General features: G+C 40.5%; 1 protein-coding gene and 1 long non-coding RNA gene across 10 annotated transcripts in view; one reads left to right on the top strand and one right to left on the bottom strand.

The window, feature by feature from the left end:
- LOC118376202 (receptor-type tyrosine-protein phosphatase alpha-like) overlaps positions 1-24,749 on the top strand; it is a 104,461-nt gene extending 79,712 nt beyond the window's left edge. For 3 of the 5 annotated variants that reach the window (XM_052473925.1, XM_052473922.1, XM_052473923.1), the window contains 13 exons: positions 8,688-8,724; positions 8,884-8,981; positions 9,311-9,466; positions 9,788-9,954; positions 10,202-10,337; positions 11,684-11,830; positions 12,174-12,267; positions 12,399-12,475; positions 14,411-14,545; positions 16,221-16,346; positions 16,771-16,922; positions 17,014-17,149; positions 19,746-24,749. In XM_052473925.1, coding sequence (XP_052329885.1) covers positions 8,688-8,724; positions 8,884-8,981; positions 9,311-9,466; positions 9,788-9,954; positions 10,202-10,337; positions 11,684-11,830; positions 12,174-12,267; positions 12,399-12,475; positions 14,411-14,545; positions 16,221-16,346; positions 16,771-16,922; positions 17,014-17,149; positions 19,746-19,820 — 1,536 coding nt within the window. In that variant the 3' untranslated portion in view covers positions 19,821-24,749. The remainder of the gene's footprint in view (positions 1-8,687; positions 8,725-8,883; positions 8,982-9,310; positions 9,467-9,787; positions 9,955-10,201; positions 10,338-11,683; positions 11,831-12,173; positions 12,268-12,398; positions 12,476-14,410; positions 14,546-16,220; positions 16,347-16,770; positions 16,923-17,013; positions 17,150-19,745) is intronic. The other 2 variants (XM_052473924.1, XM_052473926.1) reach the window with 2 other exon arrangements.
- LOC127910370 (uncharacterized) lies at positions 824-8,680 on the bottom strand. 5 transcript variants are annotated; one of them, XR_008074557.1, is made up of 5 exons: positions 7,679-7,813; positions 7,315-7,522; positions 5,811-6,122; positions 5,692-5,758; positions 824-1,758 (listed from the first exon to the last, which is right to left on the bottom strand). It is a non-coding gene; the product is annotated as an uncharacterized LOC127910370 (long non-coding RNA). The 5 variants fall into 5 exon arrangements; XR_008074558.1 differs by lacking the exon at positions 5,692-5,758 and adding an exon at positions 4,912-4,978; XR_008074556.1 differs by lacking the exons at positions 824-1,758; positions 5,692-5,758 and adding an exon at positions 4,320-4,978.
- Positions 24,750-25,459: the final 710 nt, after the last annotated feature.

Genomic DNA, 25,459 nt, shown 5'->3' with positions numbered 1-25,459 from the left:
TGCAAGACCTGGTCATTAAACATTGATGATACATCAGAACATTACCTAACAATGCAAGAGACCTGGTCATTAAACATTGATGATACATCAGAACATTACCTAACAATGCAAGACAAGGTCATTAAACATCGATGATACATCAGAACATTACCTAACAATGCAAGACAAGGTCATTAAACATCGATGATACATCAGAACATTACCTAACAAAGCAAGACAAGGTCATTAAACATCGATGATACATCAGAACATTACCTAACAATGCAAGACAAGGTCATTAAACATCGATGATACATCAGAACATTACCTAACAAAGCAAGACAAGGTCATTAAACATCGATGATACATCAGAACATTACCTAACAATGCAAGACCTGGTCATTAAACATTGATGATACATCAGAACATTACCTAACAATGCAAGACAAGGTCATTAAACATCGATGATACAGCAGAACATTACCTAACAATGCAAGACCTGGTCATTAAACATTGATGATACATCAGAACATTACCTAACAATGCAAGACAAGGTCATTAAACATCGATGATACATCAGAACATTACCTAACAATGCAAGACCTGGTCATTAAACATCGATGATACATCAGAACATTACCTAACAATGCAAGACCTGGTCATTAAACATCGATGATACAGCAGAACATTACCTAACAATGCAAGACCTGGTCATTAAACATGATGATACATCAGAACATTACCTAACAATGCAAGACCTGGTCATTTAAAATGCAAGATCGATGATACATCAGAACATTACCTAACAATGCAAGACAAGGTCATTAAACATCGATGATACATCAGAACATTACCTAACAATGCAAGACAAGGTCATTAAACATCGATGATACAGCAGAACATTACCTAACAATGCAAGACCTGGTCATTAAACATCGATGATACAGCAGAACATTACCTAACAATGCAAGACCTGGTCATTAAACATCAGAACATTACCTAACAATGCAAGACCTGGTCATTAAACATCGATGATACATCAGAACATTACCTAACAATGCAAGACAAGGTCATTAAACATCGATGATACATCAGAACATTACCTAACAATGCAAGACAAGGTCATTAAACATCGATGATACATCAGAACATTACCTAACAAAGCAAGACAAGGTCATTAAACATCGATGATACATCAGAACATTACCTAACAATGCAAGACCTGGTCATTAAACATTGATGATACATCAGAACATTACCTAACAATGCAAGACAAGGTCATTAAACATCGATGATACAGCAGAACATTACCTAACAATGCAAGACCTGGTCATTAAACATTGATGATACATCAGAACATTACCTAACAATGCAAGACAAGGTCATTAAACATCGATGATACATCAGAACATTACCTAACAATGCAAGACCTGGTCATTAAACATCGATGATACATCAGAACATTACCTAACAATGCAAGACCTGGTCATTAAACATCGATGATACAGCAGAACATTACCTAACAATGCAAGACCTGGTCATTAAACATCGATGATACATCAGAACATTACCTAACAATGCAAGACCTGGTCATTAAACATTGATGATACATCAGAACATTACCTAACAATGCAAGACAAGGTCATTAAACATTGATGATACATCAGAACATTACCTAACAATGCAAGACCTGGTCATTAAACATCGATCATACATCAGAATATTACCTAACAATGCAAGACAAGGTCATTAAACATCGATGATACATCAGAACATTACCTAACAATGCAAGACAAGGTCATTAAACATCGATGATACAGCAGAACATTACCTAACAATGCAAGACCTGGTCATTAAACATCGATGATACAGCAGAACATTACCTAACAATGCAAGACCTGGTCATTAAACATCAGAACATTACCTAACAATGCAAGACCTGGTCATTAAACATCGATGATACATCAGAACATTACCTAACAATGCAAGACAAGGTCATTAAACATCGATGATACATCAGAACATTACCTAACAATGCAAGACAAGGTCATTAAACATCGATGATACATCAGAACATTACCTAACAATGCAAGACCTGGTCATTAAACATCGATGATACAGCAGAACATTACCTAACAATGCAAGACAAGGTCATTAAACATCGATGATACATCAGAACATTACCTAACAATGCAAGACCTGGTCATTAAACATCGATGATACATCAGAACATTACCTAACAATGTAAGACAAGGTCATTAAACATCGATGATACATCAGAACATTACCTAACAATGCAAGACAAGGTCATTAAACATCGATGATACATCAGAACATTACCTAACAATGCAAGACCTGGTCATTAAACATTGATGATACATCAGAACATTACCTAACAATGCAAGACCTGGTCATTAAACATCGATGATACAGCAGAACATTACCTAACAATGCAAGACAAGGTCATTAAACATTGATGATACATCAGAACATTACCTAACAATGCAAGACAAGGTCATTAAACATAGATGATACATCAGAACATTACCTAACAATGCAAGAGACCTGGTCATTAAACATTGATGATACATCAGAACATTACCTAACAATGCAAGACAAGGTCATTAAACATCGATGATACATCAGAACATTACCTAACAATGCAAGACCTGGTCATTAAACATCGATGATACATCAGAACATTACCTAACAATGCAAGACCTGGTCATTAAACATCGATGATACATCAGAACATTACCTAACAATGCAAGACCTGGTCATTAAACATCGATGATACATCAGAACATTACCTAACAATGCAAGACCTGGTCATTAAACATCGATGATACAGCAGAACATTACCTAACAATGCAAGACAAGGTCATTAAACATTGATGATACATCAGAACATTACCTAACAATGCAAGACCTGGTCATTAAACATCGATGATACAGCAGAACATTACCTAACAATGCAAGACCTGGTCATTAAACATCGATGATACAGCAGAACATTACCTAACAATGCAAGACCTGGTCATTAAACATCAGAACATTACCTAACAATGCAAGACCTGGTCATTAAACATCGATGATACATCAGAACATTACCTAACAATGCAAGACAAGGTCATTAAACATCGATGATACATCAGAACATTACCTAACAATGCAAGACAAGGTCATTAAACATCGATGATACATCAGAACATTACCTAACAATGCAAGACCTGGTCATTAAACATCGATGATACAGCAGAACATTACCTAACAATGCAAGACAAGGTCATTAAACATCGATGATACATCAGAACATTACCTAACAATGCAAGACCTGGTCATTAAACATCGATGATACATCAGAACATTACCTAACAATGCAAGACAAGGTCATTAAACATCGATGATACATCAGAACATTACCTAACAATGCAAGACAAGGTCATTAAACATCGATGATACATCAGAACATTACCTAACAATGCAAGACCTGGTCATTAACCATTGATGATACATCAGAACATTACCTAACAATGCAAGACAAGGTCATTAAACATCGATGATACATCAGAACATTACCTAACAATGCAAGACAAGGTCATTAAACATCGATGATACATCAGAACATTACCTAACAATGCAAGACAAGGTCATTAAACATAGATGATACATCAGAACATTACCTAACAATGCAAGAGACCTGGTCATTAAACATTGATGATACATCAGAACATTACCTAACAATGCAAGACAAGGTCATTAAACATCGATGATACATCAGAACATTACCTAACAATGCAAGACCTGGTCATTAAACATCGATGATACATCAGAACATTACCTAACAATGCAAGACCTGGTCATTAAACATCGATGATACAGCAGAACATTACCTAACAATGCAAGACAAGGTCATTAAACATCGATGATACATCAGAACATTACCTAACAATGCAAGACCTGGTCATTAAACATCGATGATACAGCAGAACATTACCTAACAATGCAAGACAAGGTCATTAAACATTGATGATACATCAGAACATTACCTAACAATGCAAGACCTGGTCATTAAACATCGATGATACAGCAGAACATTACCTAACAATGCAAGACGAGGTCATTAAACATTGATGATACATCAGAACATTACCTAACAATGCAAGACAAGGTCATTAAACATCGATGATACATCAGAACATTACCTAACAAAGCAAGACAAGGTCATTAAACATCGATGATACATCAGAACATTACCTAACAATGCAAGACCTGGTCATTAAACATCGATGATACAGCAGAACATTAAACAATGCAAGACAAGGTCATTAAACATTGATGATACATCAGAACATTACCTAACAATGCAAGACCTGGTCATTAAACATCGATGATACATCAGAACATTACCTAACAATGCAAGACAAGGTCATTAAACATCGATGATACAGCAGAACATTACCTAACAATGCAAGACAAGGTCATTAAACATCGATGATACATCAGAACATTACCTAACAATGCAAGACCTGGTCATTAAACATTGATGATACATCAGAACATTACCTAACAATGCAAGACAAGGTCATTAAACATCGATGATACATCAGAACATTACCTAACAATGCAAGACAAGGTCATTAAACATCGATGATACATCAGAACATTACCTAACAATGCAAGACAAGGTCATTAAACATAGATGATACATCAGAACATTACCTAACAATGCAAGAGACCTGGTCATTAAACATTGATGATACATCAGAACATTACCTAACAATGCAAGACAAGGTCATTAAACATCGATGATACATCAGAACATTACCTAACAATGCAAGACCTGGTCATTAAACATCGATGATACATCAGAACATTACCTAACAATGCAAGACCTGGTCATTAAACATCGATGATACATCAGAACATTACCTAACAATGCAAGACCTGGTCATTAAACATTGATGATACATCAGAACATTACCTAACAATGCAAGACCTGGTCATTAAACATCGATGATACAGCAGAACATTACCTAACAATGCAAGACAAGGTCATTAAACATTGATGATACATCAGAACATTACCTAACAATGCAAGACCTGGTCATTAAACATCGATGATACATCAGAACATTACCTAACAATGCAAGACAAGGTCATTAAACATCGATGATACAGCAGAACATTACCTAACAATGCAAGACCTGGTCATTAAACATCGATGATACATCAGAACATTACCTAACAATGCAAGACAAGGTCATTAAACATCGATGATACATCAGAACATTACCTAGCAATGCAAGACAAGGTCATTAAACATCGATGATACATCAGAACATTACCTAACAATGCAAGACAAGGTCATTAAACATTGATGATACATCAGAACATTACCTAACAAAGCAAGACAAGGTCATTAAACATCGATGATACATCAGAACATTACCTAACAATGCAAGACCTGGTCATTAAACATTGATGATACATCAGAACATTACCTAACAATGCAAGACAAGGTCATTAAACATCGATGATACAGCAGAACATTACCTAACAATGCAAGACCTGGTCATTAAACATCGATGATACATCAGAACATTACCTAACAATGCAAGACAAGGTCATTAAACATCGATGATACATCAGAACATTACCTAACAATGCAAGACCTGGTCATTAAACATCGATGATACATCAGAACATTACCTAACAATGCAAGACCTGGTCATTAAACATTGATGATACATCAGAACATTACCTAACAATGCAAGACCTGGTCATTAAACATCGATGATACATCAGAACATTACCTAACAATGCAAGACAAGGTCATTAAACATCGATGATACATCAGAACATTACCTAACAATGCAAGACAAGGTCATTAAACATTGATGATACATCAGAACATTACCTAACAATGCAAGACCTGGTCATTAAACATCGATCATACATCAGAATATTACCTAACAATGCAAGACAAGGTCATTAAACATCGATGATACATCAGAACATTACCTAACAATGCAAGACCTGGTCATTAAACATCGATGATACATCAGAACATTACCTAACAATGCAAGACCTGGTCATTAAACATTGATGATACATCAGAACATTACCTAACAATGCAAGACCTGGTCATTAAACATCGATGATACATCAGAACATTACTTAACAATGCAAGACCTGGTCATTAAACATTGATGATACATCAGAACATTACCTAACAATGCAAGACCTGGTCATTAAACATCGATGATACATCAGAACATTACCTAACAATGCAAGACCAGGTCATTAAACATCGATGATACATCAGAACATTACCTAACAATGCAAGACAAGGTCATTAAACATCGATGATACATCAGAACATTACCTAACAATGCAAGACAAGGTCATTAAACATTGATGATACATCAGAACATTACCTAACAATGCAAGACCTGGTCATTAAACATCGATCATACATCAGAATATTACCTAACAATGCAAGACAAGGTCATTAAACATCGATGATACATCAGAACATTACCTAACAATGCAAGACAAGGTCATTAAACATTGATGATACATCAGAACATTACCTAACAATGCAAGACCTGGTCATTAAACATCGATGATACATCAGAACATTACCTAACAATGCAAGACAAGGTCATTAAACATCGATGATACAGCAGAACATTACCTAACAATGCAAGACCTGGTCATTAAACATCGATGATACATCAGAACATTACCTAACAATGCAAGAGGTCATTAAACATCGATGATACATCAGAACATTACCTAGCAATGCAAGACAAGGTCATTAAACATCGATGATACATCAGAACATTACCTAACAATGCAAGACAAGGTCATTAAACATTGATGATACATCAGAACATTACCTAACAAAGCAAGACAAGGTCATTAAACATCGATGATACATCAGAACATTACCTAACAATGCAAGACCTGGTCATTAAACATGATGATACATCAGAACATTACCTAACAATGCAAGACAAGGTCATTAAACATCGATGATACAGCAGAACATTACCTAACAATGCAAGACCTGGTCATTAAACATCGATGATACATCAGAACATTACCTAACAATGCAAGACAAGGTCATTAAACATCGATGATACATCAGAACATTACCTAACAATGCAAGACCTGGTCATTAAACATCGATGATACATCAGAACATTACCTAACAATGCAAGACCTGGTCATTAAACATCGATGATACATCAGAACATTACCTAACAATGCAAGACCTGGTCATTAAACATCGATGATACATCAGAACATTACCTAACAATGCAAGACAAGGTCATTAAACATCGATGATACATCAGAACATTACCTAACAATGCAAGACAAGGTCATTAAACATTGATGATACATCAGAACATTACCTAACAATGCAAGACCTGGTCATTAAACATCGATCATACATCAGAATATTACCTAACAATGCAAGACAAGGTCATTAAACATCGATGATACATCAGAACATTACCTAACAATGCAAGACCTGGTCATTAAACATCGATGATACATCAGAACATTACCTAACAATGCAAGACCTGGTCATTAAACATTGATGATACATCAGAACATTACCTAACAATGCAAGACCTGGTCATTAAACATCGATGATACATCAGAACATTACTTAACAATGCAAGACCTGGTCATTAAACATTGATGATACATCAGAACATTACCTAACAATGCAAGACCTGGTCATTAAACATTGATGATACATCAGAACATTACCTAACAATGCAAGACCTGGTCATTAAACATCGATGATACATCAGAACATTACCTAACAATGCAAGACAAGGTCATTAAACATCGATGATACATCAGAACATTACCTAACAATGCAAGACAAGGTCATTAAACATTGATGATACATCAGAACATTACCTAACAATGCAAGACCTGGTCATTAAACATCGATCATACATCAGAATATTACCTAACAATGCAAGACAAGGTCATTAAACATCGATGATACATCAGAACATTACCTAACAATGCAAGACAAGGTCATTAAACATCGATGATACATCAGAACATTACCTAACAATGCAAGACCTGGTCATTAAACATTGATGATACATCAGAACATTACCTAACAATGCAAGACAAGGTCATTAAACATCGATGATACAGCAGAACATTACCTAACAATGCAAGACAAGGTCATTAAACATCGATGATCCATCAGAACATTACCTAACAATGCAAGACAAGGTCATTAAACATTGATGATACATCAGAACATTACCTAACAATGCAAGACCTGGTCATTAAACATCGATGATACATCAGAACATTACCTAACAATGCAAGACCTGGTCATTAAACATCGATGATACATCAGAACATTACCTAACAATGCAAGACCTGGTCATTAAACATCGATGATACATCAGAACATTACCTAACAATGCAAGACCTGGTCATTAAACATCGATGATACATCAGAACATTACCTAACAATGCAAGACCTGGTCATTAAACATTGATGATACATCAGAACATTACCTAACAATGCAAGACCTGGTCATTAAACATCGATGATACATCAGAACATTACCTAACATTACAGACACAGTCATTACACCTATTCAACGATCAAACATTTTTCTCACACTCTTCCTCTTCTGCCTTCCTGTTGTTCACAGGGTTACCAAGAGAAGAACAAGTTCATTGCAGCTCAAGGTAAAGAGGCTACTCTAGCCACTGGGATCGGCTAATGTGGTGATTGCCATGTTAATATTACCACATATATCATTGCCTGTGCAAACATATAGGAACTTATTAAATCAACGATGATAATAAACAGTGGATTATAATATCTTATGTCTCCCTCTCTCTCAGGGCCAAAGGAGGAGACTGTGAACGACTTCTGGAGAATGATCTGGGAACAGAACACAGCCACCATTGTCATGGTGACCAACCTGAAGGAAAGAAAAGAGGTAGGGGAGAAGGAGGGCAGAGCGGGGGAGGGGTGACAACAGGTGTGTTCAGGAAGGTGGAAGGTTCAGAATTTTGCAAATAGAAAGTTCATTAAAACCATTGACACAACTGCCTACTCAACATTAAATGCATTTAAAATATGTTCTTCACAGTACAAAATCTGTTGGAACTGTTGTGTAATGTTCCACCCTTCTGAACAGACCTTTACTAGGTCTTTCATAGTAGTTGCTATATGACGAAGATTGGGTATGTTAAGCATGTCAAATTTGCAATGTGAAAAGGCATATGAATGTACGACTATGAGTGTTTGTTTCTTTTCATTTGAAAGAAATCCATACAGCGGCAATCTCTCTGTGTGTCTCAGTGTAAGTGTGCCCAGTACTGGCCAGACCAGGGCTGCTGGACCTACGGCAACATCCGGGTCTCTGTGGAGGACATGATGGTGCTGGTGGACTACACCATCCGCAAGTTCTGCATCCAACAGGTACCATGCTCTTCCCTTTTCCTCTCTCCTTCTCCTGTCTTCCCTGGACTTGTCTTCTCACCTCTTTCTCCTCGGGGACTGTTCTCTTTCCCCTCTCTTTTTCTTGTTTTGTTTTCTCCTCTCACAACACCATCTATCAACCCCATGTGATATGGATGTACACCAAGCAGGTACACTGATGGCAAAGCTCATGTGAAAATGTAAAAAAAAAAAAAATTTGAAGATAACATTAGTCTTGAATAATGCTCCAAAACAGTTAAACTAATGGTGTCTCTGTCTCTACATCTACACCCCTCCTTCTCTACCTCTCGCTCTCTCTAGGTGGGGGATGTGGGGGGTAAGAAGCCTCAGCGGCTGGTGACCCAGTTCCACTTCACCAGCTGGCCAGACTTTGGCGTCCCCTTCACGCCCATCGGCATGCTCAAGTTCCTCAAGAAGGTCAAAACCTGCAACCCCCAGTACGCTGGCCCCATCGTGGTCCACTGCAGGTGAGTGTGTTATTGGTGTAGGTGGTTCTGTGACGCTTAGGATGCCAAGCTAATGCCTAGGCTTAAGCTTGGTGGGCTAACATGCCCTAGGTTCAGTCACATACCACATACTATCTTTATGTGCGTGCTCTTTTCTGACTCTCTCTCTCTCTCTCTCTCTCTCTCTCTCTCTCTCTCTCTCTCTCTCTCTCTCTCTCTCTCTCTCTCCGTCTGCCTGTCTGTCTCTCCCTCTCTGTCTGTGTGTCAGTGCGGGGGTGGGGAGGACAGGTACCTTCATAGTGATAGATGCCATGTTGGACATGATGAACACCGAGAGAAAGGTGGACGTCTTTGGCTTTGTCACACGTATCAGAGCCCAGCGCTGCCAAATGGTCCAGACAGACGTAAGTTGAACTGACTGCAACAAGCACTAACCACAACGTTACTCTGACCCAAACCAGTACTCATTATTACCCTGACCCAAACCAGTACTCATTATTACCCTGACCCAATTCAGTACTCATTATTACCCTGACCCAAACCAGTACTCATTATTACCCTGACCCAAACCAGTACTCATTATTACCTTGACCCAAACCAGTACTCATTATTACCCTGACCCACACCAGTACTCATTGTTACCCTGACCCAAACCAGTACTCATTATTACCCTGACCCAAACCAGCACTCATTATTACCCTGACCCACACCAGTACTCATTATTACCCTGACCCACACCAGTACTCATTATTAACCTGACCCACACCAGTACTCATTGTTACCCTGACCCAAACCAGTACTCATTATTATCATGACCCAAACCAGTACTCATTATTACCCTGACCCAAACCAGTACTCATTATTACCCTGACCAAAACCAGTACTCATTATTACCCTGACCCAAACCAGTACTCATTATTACCCTGACCCAAACCAGTACTCATTATTACCCTGACCCAAACCAGAACTCATTATGATCCTGACCCAAACCAGTACTCATTATTACCCTGACCCAAACCAGTACTCATTATTATCCTGACCCAAACCAGTACTCATTAGTACCCTGACTCAAACCTGTACTCATTAGTACCCTGACTCAAACCTGTACTCATTTTTACCCTTGACCCAAACCAGTACTCATTAGTACCCTGACCCAAACCAGTACTCATTAGTACCCTGACCCAAACCAGTACTCATTATTATCCTGACCCAAACCAGTACTCATTATTATCCTGACCCAAACCAGTACTCATTAGTACCCTGACTCAAACCTGTACTCATTAGTACCCTGACTCAAACCAGTACACATTTTTACCCTTGACCCAAACCATTACTCATTAGTACCCTGACCAACACAAGACCACAAAGTACTCAGACTGCAACAAAATCGCATAACATTATAACCCTGACTAACACAAGATCACAACAAGATCACATAACATTATTACCCTGACCTGACTAAGACCACATTACCTTGACCTGAGATAGATCACACACTCATATCAATATACTATATGAACAGGTTTCCATTCAAATCTCAATGCTGGCAGTGTTCAGGGTATGTGGTTATTTCCCATTTAGGTTGTGTTGTCATCTGACTCCTCTTCTGGATGTATGATATGGGCATCACAAGTGCACTAAAAGTCTTAGCGATTTCTCTTTCACCCACTCTCTATCCCCCCTACCCCCCCTCTTTCTCTCTCACCCCCTCTCTCTCCTACCCCTCTCTCTTCCCCCTCCCTCTCCACAGATGCAGTACGTGTTCATCTTCCAGGCCATGCTGGAGCACTATCTGTATGGGGACACCGAGCTGGAGGTGACCTCCCTGGAGTCCCACCTGGCCAAGCTCTACGCCCCCTCCGCCGCCGGCTGTGGGGGCATGGAAGCGGAGTTCAAGGTGATTTAGTTTGCCTGGTACAATGGAACTAATGGAATAGTCCCAAAAGTACAAAGCTTACGCAAGCTCACTTCAGCTACGCTTAAATGTTGGACAGCCTATCCGTTTGACTCTGGATCATATTTATTTAGCGGAAGAAATTGATACATTGAAATTTAAAAAGGGAGGGACTACCTGAAAATGTTTGTTTTTGTTTTCCTTGCAACATGTTTTGCTTTGGTGTTGACCAATGAATATGTCCCAGATCTAAACCATTGAAGTAGCACTCTGAGAGCTAAATTGTTAGTTGTGTTTTTTCCCCTGAGTGTGAGAGCCAAGCCAGTGGTTTTGTCTCCCCACACAGAAGCTGACTTCCATCAAGATCCAGAACGACAAGATGAGAACAGGCAACCTGCCAGCTAACATGAAGAAGAACCGAGTTCTCCAGATCATCCCATGTGAGTCACAGCTCCAAACCTCCCTGAGCTAATTCCTAGGCTTTAGCTCCACAGATTAATGCAGTCTGGTATTCAAACCTAGTCGGTCACATAACTCCATGTAATGTAACCTGTTTGTTGGTGTCTCGTAGATGAGTTCAACAGAGTGATCATCCCAGTCAAGAGAGGGGAGGAGAACACGGACTATGTCAACGCCTCCTTCATTGACGTGAGTAGACGAAACAACTGTGAAACCGACACCATATTATGGCTCACTTCACCTGTGATGAGTGTTTTTAAAATGAGACAAATGAACAAAACGTTAGCACATATACAAGTTCGTCTTCACATAAAAGGTGACAAGATGGTCCCGTGTGACTCAGTTGGTACAGCGTGGCGCTTGCAATGCCAGAGTTGTGGGTTTGATTCCCATGGGGGACCAGTACGAAGGTGTATGCACTCACTATTGTAAGTTTCTCTGGATAAGAGTGTCTGCTAAATGACTCAAATATGAATGTAAGGAGATGCCTATCAGGAGATATGATAGTGATGATACAGTAGAGACCTTTGGGAAGGGTAGACCCCTAGTGTACAGAAACATCCAAATACAGACATCTACACAACACAGGAGATGAGTCTAATACGGGCAGAAATGGATCCTATAGTGGTTGTTGTGTATGGCTAAGCTGGCGCGTGTGTGTGCCTATGTACAGTCCCAGTCAAAAGTTTGGACACACCTACTTATTCAAGGGTTTATCTTCATTTTACTATTTTCTACATTGTAGAATATGCTTGGCATTCTATCAACCAGCGTCACCTGGAATGCTTTCCCAACAGTCTTGAAGGAGTTCCCACATATGCTGAGCACTTGTTGGCTGCTTTTCCTTCACTCTTCCGTCCAACTCATCCCAAACCATCTCAATTGGGTTGATGTCGGGTGGTTGTGGAGGCCAGGTCATCTGATGCAGCACACCATCACTCTCCTTCTTGGTCAAATAGCCCTTACACAGCATGGAGGGGTTTCGGGGCATTGTCCTGTTGAAAAACAAATGATAGTCCCACTAAGCGCAAACCAGATGGGATGGCGTATTGCTGCAGAATGCTGTGGTAGCCATGCTGGTTAAGTATGCCTTGAATTCTAAATAAATCACTGACAGTGTCATCATCACACCTCCTCCACACTTCACGGTGGGAACCACACATGCAGAGATCATCCTTTCACCTACTATGCATCTCACAAAAACATGGCGGTGGGAACCAAAAATCTTTGGACTCCTCAGACCAAAGGTGAGATTTACACCGGTTTAATGTCCATTGCTCGTGTTTCTTGGCCCAAGCAAGTCTCTTCTTATTATTGGTGTCCTTTAGTAGTCATTTCTTTGCAGCAATTTGACTATGAAGGCCTGATTCACTCCTCTGAACAGTTGATGTTGAGGTGTGTATGTTACCTGAACTCTAAAGCATTTATTTGGGCTGCAATTTCTGAGGCTGGTAACTCTAATGAACTTATCCTCTTCAGCAGAGGTAACTCTGGGTCTTCCTTTCCTGTGGCGGTCCTCATGAGAGCCAGTTTCATCATAGCACTTGATGGTTTTTCAACTGCACTTGAAGAAACTTTCAAAGTTCTTAAATTAATGATAAACTGTTGTTTTTCTTTGCTTATTTGAGCTGTTCTTGCCATGATATGGACTTGGTATTTTACCAAATAGGGATATCTTCTGTATATCACCCCTACCATGTCACAACACAACAGATTGGCTCAAACGCATTGAGAAGAAAGAAAAATCCACAAATTAACTTTTAATTGTTAATTGAAATGCATTCCAGGTGACTAGCTCACGAAACTGTTTGAGAGAATGCCATGTGCAAAGCTGTCATCAAGGCAAAGGGTGGCTACTTTGAAGTATCTCAAATATAAAATACATTTTGATTTGTTTAAAGTTTTTTGGTAACTACAATATTCCATGGGTTATTTAATAGTTTTGATGTCTTCACTAGTATTCTACAATGTAGAAAATAATAGTACAAATGAAGACAAACCCGTGTGTGTGTGTGTGTGTGTGTGTGTGTGTGTGTGTGTGTGTGTGTGTGTGTGTGTGTGTGTGTGTGTGTGTGTGTGCGTACACATCTAACCTCTGCGTATCTCTACCTGTGTCTGGCCCAGGGGTACCGTCAGAAGGACTCGTACATGGCCAGCCAGGGCCCGCTGCAGCACACCATCGAAGACTTCTGGAGGATGATCTGGGAGTGGAAGAGCTGCTCCATAGTCATGCTCACTGAGCTGGAGGAGAGAGGACAGGTATGGAGGGAGGACACAACAGAGAGACAACATGTAGAGAGGGATAGAGCGGTGTGAGAGGGAGCATGGAGGCCATTGAAAGGAGGAGATGGGCAGAAAGGAGAGAGCACAGTGAAGGATGGGGGCCATTGAACTAATCTGACGACAGTGTGTTCGCTAAGCTCAGTTATGCCAGTAAAGTATGTTATTACTGAGAACAATGATTGGAAGAGAAATGTCTCCTTATTGGTCTGTTTCCTGGTTCTGTCTCGTGATTAGAGGATCATTCTCTGTTAGTTTAAATACTTCCTGGAGCTGATTGCAGAGTGCCATCAGATCTTTGTCTTGCCTCTCTCTCTCTTTGTTTATCTTTGGGAAAGGGGATACCTAGTCAGTTGTACAACTGAATGCATTCAACTGAAATATGTCTGCCGCATTTTACCCAATATCTCTGAATCAGAGAGGTGCGGTGGGCTGCCTTAATCGACATCCACGTCTTCGGCACCCAGGGAACAGTGGGTTAACTGCTTTGCTCAGGGGCAGAAGGACAGATATTTACCTTGTCAGCTCAGGGATTCGATCCAGCAGCCTTTGTTACTGGCCCAACACTCCAACCCGCCAGGCTACCTTTGTCTGTCTGTCTGTGAGTGTCTGTCTCTTGCTAATATCTCCCTCTATCAATTCAATTCAATTCAATTCAAGGGCTTTATTGGCATGGGAAACATGTGTTAACATTGCCAAAGCAAGTGAGGTAGACAACATACAAAGTGAATATATAAAGTGAAAAACAACAAAAATTAACAGTAAACATTACACATACAACAGTTTCAAAACAGTAAAGACATTACAAATGTCATATTATATATATATATATATATATATATATATATATATATATATATATATATATATATATATATATATACACACAATGTACAAATAATTAAAGGACACAAGATAAAATAAATAAGCATAAATATGGGTTGTATTTACAATGGTGTTTGTTCTTCACTGGTTGCCCTTTTCTCGTGGCAACAGGTCACAAATCTTGCTGCTGTGATGGCACACTGTGGAATTTCACCCAGTAGGTATGGGAGTTTTTCAAAATTGGATATGTTTTCGAATTCTTTGTGGATCTGTGTGATCTGGGGGAAATATGTCTCTCTAATATGGTCATACATTGGGCAGGAGGTTAGGAAGTGCAGCTCAGTTTCCACCTCATTTTGTGGGCAGTGAGCACATAGCCTGTCTTCTCTTGAGAGCCATGTCTGCCTACGGCGGCCTTTCTCAATAGCAAGGCTATGCTCACTGAGTCTGTACATAGTCAAAGCTTTCCTTAATTTTGGGTCAGTCACAGTGGTCAGGTATTCTGCCGCTGTGTACTCTCTGTGTAGGGCCAAATAGCATTCTAGTTTGCTCTGTTTTTTGTTAATTCTTTCCAATGTGTTAAGTAATTATCTTTGTTTTCTCATGATTTGGTTGGGTCTAGTTGTGCTGTTGTCCTGGGGCTCTGTAGGGTGTGTTTGTGTTTGTGAACAGAGCCCCAGGACCAGTTTGCTTAGGGACTCTTCTCCAGGTTCTCTCTGTTTGTGATGGCTTTGTTATGGAAGGTTTGTGAATCGCTTCCTTTAGGTGGTTGTAGAATTTAATGGCTCTATCTACCTCTCTCTCGCTTTCTTCCCCCCTCTCTCTGTAGGAGAAGTGTGCCCAGTACTGGCCCAGTGATGGGGTGATGGTGTGTGGGGACATCTCCATCGAGCTGAAGAAGGAGGAGGAGAGTGAGAGCTACACTGTTAGAGACCTCCTGGTCACCAACAACAGGGTGAGGACAGAGGCCGCCTCGAAAAACACTAGCAGTCAACATAACCCATTCAAAACTCTACACGCACACACACACCCCAAGCAAATGTCAACAAGATTTGATTAGTCAAGTCTTTGGTTCTTCAGTGTGTGTTTGTATGTGTGGGCAGTGTTTACCCCTTCACCCATAAATCATAATTTTACATCATCTTTGAGAACCAATAACTGCCTAAATAAAAACTAGACAGACGGGGAGAATCAAAAAATGTTCAGCATGGCATGGGGCCGTCATAGATTTCTAATAATATTTGAGTCACTCAGATAGCATAAGACTGCCACTACCCCGCTAGGCTAACTTTGCCACCGCTGCTGAAAATATCCCTTTGGGAAACACTGGTGTTGGGCGTGTCTCTTCCTGTCTTACTCTTTCCTTTCTCACTCTTTAGGAGAACAAGGCTCGTACGGTGAGACAGTTTCATTTCCATGGCTGGCCAGAAGTGGGCATTCCCAGTGACGGGAAGGGCATGATCAACATCATTGCTGCTGTGCAGAAGCAGCAGCAACAATCTGGCAACCACCCAATCACTGTCCACTGCAGGTAACCTACACCTTGTGTTTTAACCTTTTATCATATCTTGTGTGTGTGCCTAACCACAGCTAACCTGTGTGTGTGTGTGTGTGTGTGACAGTGCGGGCGCGGGGCGGACGGGGACTTTCTGTGCCCTGAGCACGGTCCTGGAGCGGGTGAAAGCTGAGGCCATCCTTGACGTCTTCCAGACCGTCAAGAGCCTCCGGCTGCAGAGACCCCACATGGTGCAGACACTGGTGAGGACATGCTATGTTACATGACACGACAGTTACACTATCTCAAATGGATGTTGCAGTTTCACCATTTAAGGATTCCAGCTTTAATGATATGCATTATAATAATGCAATTATTCAACCTGAGTTTAGCCAACTGTACAATGCATGTGATGCAATTGCGAGTTTAAGCTTAAGAACTTGCATTGAATAAATATGCCTTCCTGTATTTTGGAAATTTGGTAACCATGAAGTGCTTTGAAAGGCTGTTCATGGCTCACATCAACACCATCATCCTGGAAACCCTAGACCCACTCCAATTCGCATAGCACCCCAATAGATTTATTTTTATTTTACCTTTATTTAACTAGGCAAGTCAGTTAAGAACAAATTCTTATTTTCGATGACGGCCTAGGAACAGTGGGTTAACTGCCTGTTCAGGGGCAGAACGACAGATTTGTACCTTGTCAGCTCAGGGATTTGAACTTGCAACCTTCCAATTACTAGCCCAATGCTCTAACCACTAGGCTACCCTGCCACCCCGGATCCACAATGACTCAATCACCTTCCCACCTGGACAAAAGGAGTGTGAGAATGCTGTTCATTGACTACAGCTCAGCGTTCAGCACCATCGTGCCCAAAAAGCTCATCACTAAGCTAAGGACCTTGGGACTTAACACCTCCCTCTGCAACTGGATCCTGGACTTCCTGACAGGCCAACTCCAGGTGGTAAGGGTAGGCTACAACACATCTGCTATGCTGATCCTCAAGACAGGGGCCCCTCAGGGGTGTGTTCGTAGTCCCCTCCTGTACTCGCTGTTCACCCATGACTGGCAGTGTGGTGCCAGGACAACAACCTCTCGCTCAACGTGAGCAAGACAAAGGAGCTGATCATGCCCTAGAGGAAAAAGAGGGCCGAACACACCCCCATTCACATCGACGGGGCTGTAGTGGAGCGGGTCTAGAGTTCAAGATCCTTGGTGTCCACATCACCAACAAACTATCATTGTTCAAACACACCAAGACAGTCGTGAAGAGGGCACAACAACATATTTTCCCCCTCAGGAGACGGAAAAGATTTGGCATGGGTCCCCAGACCCTCAAGTTCTACAGCTGCACCATCGAGAGCATCCTAACTGGTTGCATCACCACCTGGTATGGCAACTCCTCGGCATCCGACCGTAAGGCGCTACAGAGGGCAGTGCATATGGCCTAGTACATCACTGGGGCCAAGCTACCTGCCATCCAGGACCTATATACTAGGCGGTGTCAGAGGAAGGCCCCAAAAAATGTCAGACATCTCTCTGCTACCGCACAGCAAGCGGTACTAGACTGCCAAGTCTAGGTCCAAAAGGCTCCTTAACAGCTTCTACCCCCAAGTCATAAGACTGCAGAACAATTAATCAAATGGCGACCTGGACTATTTAAATTGCCCCTCCCCTTTGTTTTTGGACTCGCTGTTTATTATCTATGCACAATCAATGTTAACCCTACCTACATGTACATATTATCTCGACTAACCTCTACCCCCACACATTGACTTGGTACCGGTACCCCCTGTATATAGCCTTATTTTATTGTTACTTTTTATTGCATTTTTTACTTTAGTTTATTTAGTTAATATTTTCACTTTCTTGAACTGCATTGTTGGTTAAAGGATTGTAAGTATGCATTTAACGGTAAGGTTGTATTCGGCACATGTAACAAATAACATTTGATTTGAAAAGAGCAATTTTCCAATAACTATGCTTCAAATGTTGATTTCATACATTGTGATGTTTATAAAAAAAAATTGTCAGACACTCTTAACCAGAGCGATATCGACAGTTTTTTCACCTAGTCGCCTTGGGGATTCGAACCAGCGGCCGTTCGGTTACTGGCCCAACGCTCATAAGTGCTAGGCTACCTGCAATATTTTTTATTTAACCTTTTATTTAACTAGGCAATTCTTAATTAAAATGATGGCCTACCCCCGGCCAAACCCGGATGACACTGGGCCAATTGTGCGCCGCCCTATGAGACTCCAAATCACGGCTGGTTGTGATACAGCCTGGAATCGAACCAGGATCTGTAGTGACGCCACTAGCACTCTAGTGCCACCTCTAGCACACCTCTAGCACTTGGGAGCCCAATAATGACACGTCATGAATGTCGCAAATGTCCAGATAAGCATGAGATTCCCTTTATTCATCCTATTCATTGAATATCGGTTGAATTATGGGCCGATACCGATATAGCGGTAAACGGCCAATATCGACCAACAATATAGGTTTGACTCCATTTCTACCATACCAGCTTTGTTGTCAACAACAAATGTAAACACAAACAAGATTATATGAGCTCATCAACGAGCTCTTGACTCACCTTGTCAGAAACTCACCTCTGTCCACGTTTTCTTTTTCCCCCATATTTCTTCCCTCTTTATGTGATCGCCGCCATATAAGATACTTCACATACACAATTTTCTCTACTGTCTTTTTGGACAGCATTTAAAACACAACTTTTTCAGTGACTTAGAATAGTTTTGCAATTCCATTTGTGTGCAAATGAATTGATCTTGGTTGTGTATTTAGTAGTATCCTTTTGAATCATTATTGTGATGTTCTCCTCTCTGTTTTAGGAGCAGTACGAGTTCTGCTACAAAGTGGTCCAGGAGTATATTGATGCCTTTTCTGACTATGCCAACTTCAAGTAGGGACAGACCCACACAGGGGACGGACATCCATATACAGTCATAAAAACAAAGCAAACACACGTGTACCCGACGGAAGCAAAGAAACTGGTCACGGCTTAGATGACTGGACAGCCTGTGTGCAAGAAGGAAAATGGAAGGGAAGTCTTGTGACAGAGCAAAGTGCAGTGCTGCAGTGTACCGGAGGGAGGGAGGGAATATCAGAGATGCCTTCTTGAATATTTTGTAATATTGATCTTGTTAATACGGCCCCCTTGTCCCAATCTTGCCCCATCCAGACATCCCCCAATCATGTACATATACTTAGCCTGTCACATTTTGTTTTTTTGTTTTTAAGACCTTTTTTGCTGCAATTTTAGGGTGACATTTATAATGTATTTTATTGGTTTGTATAAATATATATGAATATAAATCGGACACTTCAGAGGCTTATGTCAAAAGTTGAGAATTGAGGGAATGATGTTGGTGTTTTTTTATTTCTCTTGTCTTATGTTTTTTACGGTTCAGTGACTGAGACCTACGTGGTTGATGGCTTCATCTGATTCAGGCTGCAGCTTAAAGCTGATAGGTCGACCTCAGAGGAATAGATTTACACAGCTAATCAGAATTATTCTGTTCACACGAACGCACACACACTACAGCTGGCCAGGAGTACATCCAGAATTGGCCACGATGGCTTTGCTAATCACATGGTCCAAACTCTTTTGACTAGTTTCCCATTGAGTTCACAGTTCACACAGAGGTCAATTAATCATGGCAGGACTAAGGGCGTAGCTAGCCACATATCTCCAACATATTGTGGCTTTGCTGTGTTTGTGTTTAAGGACCTAGGAAACGCTGTAATTTTGGTGGTCTTGCACATGCTGGGTGTCACAGTGGATTATATGTGTGTAGAACGTTTAGGGAAGTTGAAGTTTCCCATACTGAAAATAAATCAAATATCAAACGTCAAATATATTGAAATGTAAGGAGCGTGTTGAAGATGTGGCCAGCAATGTATTCAAAATAGCCTTTGCATAATAATGATGAGTATGAGGTCGATATGTTGCCACAATATAATGATTATTTCAGAATTACCCTGTATAAAACTGTTGATTTTGGGTGTATGGCCATATATCTCAACATATAGTAACCATGCAATTACTGTTTCATTTCCTATCCTTTGTTGCATCATGGAAATGAACCAATTCTTATGTATGTTTTCATATTTAATTGCTTACAGTTGGAATGGGGGAAAACATTTCCTATCTATTATTTACGTGTCATTCCATTTACTTGTTTGTAATCTATTGGGTATATTTTTTTTCGGTATAAATTGGTTGAGAAGATGGTGTCAATGTGAAGATCCCTCTCTGTTTTTCAACTGGGGCCTGTTCAGGGTGATGAAACATTACAGAATGTTCAGATAGAAATGTATTGTGTAGAACATATATGGTTGTCATATAGAATAGAAATTGTTAGCTCTTCATTATATTTCTATCTGCAACATTTAGAACATCTTTCTGTTTTATTGAAATAGAATTCAACTCCGATGTCACATACTGAGAATTTGTTATACTTTAATGCTGTTGCTTTGATACTCCCACCCTCAAATGGATAAATTGTTCATTTTAATGTTGAAATGTGTGACATGATGGAATGTTTGCAGTGATTTTTTTTCTCTCTTCAGAATGGCTGCCTATAAGGGCAGTTTGGCTAGAAACACACGCTATGGGTTTGTGGATGAGGCCACCCTCGGGCGTACCTCAGTCTTCAGTTGAGATTGTAATGCAAGATAAATGATGTCAGTTAGCTAGCAACAAGGTTGAGGTCAATTCCATCTCTGCTTGGTCAACTCAGGAAATTACTTAAAGTTATCGGGGGGGGGGGACCCTGTACGGGTTCTTTCAATGTATATACAGTTAATTTCAGTTTGTCTACTTAGTTGGTTGAGTGCAAATGGAATTGACCCCGCCCCTGGTCCGATAGCCAATCACAGATACTAATTGCCCTCAAAGGATTGTAATAAACAGTGTGTGCGTAAGAGATTCTCACCCACTTCGCCACAAACCCAACCACCCCACTCACTTGATATCTGCAAGGTTTGAGTGTATGAGGGGTAACTGACATGAGGTTTTAGCTGTCAATTGTGATCGGGATTATTGGTCAATTATAAGAGCTGCCATTTTGATCCCAGTTTCTTCATTGGTCTGTGGAGTTGACAGCACAGGAGGCTGCTGATGGGAGGATGGCTCATAATAATGGCCGGAATGGAGCAAATGGAATGGCATCAAACACCTGGAAACCATGTATTAAATAACATTCCCCCAATTCCACTCCAGCCATTCCCACGAGCCCGTCCTCCCCAATTTAGGTGCCACCAACCTCCTGTGGTTGATGGGTATGCTAGACAGCCATGAAGATCTGCCAAGCCTAGTTGATGCCAAACGCATTCTCTTATACACAGATGGCCCTATTTGTCCGGTCATAAAGGTGAACCGTTGTTTTGTCATTAGGATATAAGGAAAGCCCACAGTCTGTAGAAAAATACCTGCACAACCTATACTGTTCAGGAGTTAGAATGGATTGCTTTAGCTTCTCCCTTTTCTATATTTTTATAGGTCGAAAGGAAGGAGCACAATTCAACTCCGTCTTGATTGAATCATATGGGATCAGGAAATTAGAAATAGTATCTGAAACTCTACCAAAAAAAGCACCAGTATTGACAAATTGTTGCTATTGTTGATTGTTCGAATGCTTGTACTATTTGCGCCAAAATAAAAATCCGAACCGGTGATGCAAAGGCCAGATGGGTAACATGACCCTGAGATAGTAAATGTGAGGATTCCCTCACAGCTTATTCCCTTCTGATTACAGGATTTCTGGGGGGGGGGGGACAGATTTTAGTCTTTAAAAAAAATTGTAACCCTGATGTCAGCATTGAAGAGGCCTTTTTAAAGACTGGTTATGGCCTCTAGTTCTGACTAGTTCTATTAGGTTAAACCACAGGACATAGATAGCTAGGTAGAGATCTTCAAACCGGATGTCTCACTTAGACCAGTCACTTTAAAAAATACTGTCAATGTCATTTCAGACCGTGTTCCATTCCAAAGCATCTAAAAGGCCCGTGTGTTACAATTGGTGCCATTTTATTTTCCTTACGGATGTTTGGTTGTGTTGGATCTTAGTAATCGTCAGGGTGGGCGTTGGGGAGTAGAGCCTTTAAGTCTTCTTTTGAGCCAGAAGGTTTGCTGAATGTAATCACCTGTCCCCAACAACACTGTGCCAACCCCCAACCCTAGTGACTTAAGGCTTTACTCTAGAAAGTGCCTCACAGGTTGATATATAAAGAAAATATGTTCACTGCACCTCTCCCTCAGTGAGTTGATTGAGTGTAGGTGTATAGACTCTTGGTAAACCAGTATCATCCTACAGATTAGTACATCTATTTGGCCCCTTCCCACTACTATTTTTGAGCCATTGTAGATAACTTTATCGACAGCACCTCTGTACAAAGCCCCAAAGCTGAAGCTGACCCTTGGCTTTGTAACACTGAGACCAAGATCAGGGCCTTTTATTATCCTGTTCAAGTTCATAATCCACCAGCCTCCTTTCCATTTCATGCTGTAACGCCGGGTTCCATTCCAATCAAACTCCATGCTTTGTTTTGAACCAGCTTTGTCTTGGCTCCATGTCTTCATTCCATTCCACTGAAGTGCTGGACCCTTGACTATTCCTTCATTATGTCCCCTAGGCAGGTCCTCTACCTAACCTTCACCTACTATAGTGGGTCAAATACATTGCCCTGAGTTATTCCAACCACAAATCACAATGACATTGTTTACTGGTTATTACAGAGGACAGCCAGGTGCATCCGAGCCCTTGTTCCACACCCCTGCTGGCTGCCGACAGAAATGTGATGCAACATCCCAGTAATGTAATGTCCCTGTCTGAGCAACAGGGCACACCTTCCTTCAGAGATGGAGAAAGAGAGCTGGACAGAGTGGGGCTTCTTAGGGTTCAACCAGTCTCTCTGTCTCTCCCACCTCTAAACCTGTTTCTCCCGGCCTTAAACCAGTCTCTCTTGCCCGCCCCTAAAACTCTCTCACCCCTAAACCTCTCTCTCTGGCGACCCCACCTCTTAAACCTGCCTCTCTGGCGACCCCACCTCTTAAACCTCTCTCTCTCTGGCGACCCCACCTCTTAAACCTCTCTCTCTCTGGCGACCCCACCTCTTTAACCTGTCTCTCTCTGGCGACCCCACCTCTTTAACCTGTCTCTCTCTAGCGACCTCACCTCTTAAAACTGTCTCTCTCTGGCGACCCCACCTCTTTAACCTGTCTCTCTCTAGCGACCCCACCTCTTTAACCTGTCTCTCTCCTCCTGATCCTGTTTGGCTGTCCCTTGGATGTCTGTCTCTCTCTCTGTCTATTTCACTCTGTAGGTCTGTCTCTTTCTCTCTCCTCTCTCTCCTTTCTTTCTTTCTTTCTTTTTTTCTTTCCTTCCTTCCCTTAATTAAATAATATTTCCTTCCTCTCTTGTTCAATTTGCCCCTTGGGCTGGATTTGTCTCATCGATAACCGGTCACTGCCCCATTCCCTTCTGTACATAATGTAGGGTTATTTATATTTAATTCCTGTCTGCTGCCTTGATTTTTTTTCTTTGCCTTTTTTAAGAAAATGTACATGAGCTGTACTGGGACAATTTAGAAATGTATTAGATATTTTGTTTTTCTTGCTATTGTTTTTATTTGTTATTATTATTGTCTTAAGAAAATCCTATTTTTTATTTGCATCTGTTTTGTTTTCTAGTGTTGTATTAAAATGTTGAATATATGTATATATAATTATATATATGATAAAATGATATATAATTATATAATGCCAAATGGCCTTTCTAAGCAAGATATTGTTTAAACCTAATAAAATGCTTGAGATTTTGTTGTTATTTGTTTGTTAGCTCCAGCATTATCTGAGGAAATTTGCAATAGTTACAAATGTTCAATGTTAACACCAATCCCAACATCAATACTATAATCTTCAATCCTGGAATTGAACCAAGTTCTCTAACCTGCATTCTGTTCAGTAGGGCAATCCACAGCTAAAATGTTATAATGGAAAATGGAAATCTGTGTTTTGATAAGTAACGTTACAGGCCTCTCCTTTTTAATTCCATTTCGAAACGTTTTCTCCCCACTGAATACAACCCTCTTCTGATACTATTTACACTGCATGATGATGATTATGTGCTCCAATGCACATCCATCCGTTATTGAGTTTGTCTGGACTGGCTTTTCAGTTAAGAGTTTAACCCTTACCCTCAATCAAATGTTTATTTTTTTATATATTTTTTTATTTAACCTTTATTTAACTAGGCAAGTCAGTTAAGAACAAATTCTTATTCACAATGACAGCCTACCAAAAGGCAAAAGGCCTCCTGCAGGGACGGGGGCTGGGATTAAAAATATAGGACAAAACACACATTACATTACACACTGCAGTAGGGGTTGTGGTGAAATGTGTGTGAAGCAATATGTTTATTTGTATTTGAACATTATAGTAGTCCATAATAGTTGAGGCTGCTGAGGGGAAGACTTCACCTAATAATGGCTGGAACAGTGTGAATGGAATGGCATCAAACACATGGAAACCATGTGTTTTATG

This window comes from Oncorhynchus keta, chromosome 21 (assembly GCF_023373465.1).
Source record: "Oncorhynchus keta strain PuntledgeMale-10-30-2019 chromosome 21, Oket_V2, whole genome shotgun sequence".
NCBI lineage: Eukaryota > Metazoa > Chordata > Actinopteri > Salmoniformes > Salmonidae > Oncorhynchus > Oncorhynchus keta.
Note: the sequence above shows the minus strand (reverse complement) of the source record. Positions and strands in the feature narration are given on the sequence as shown.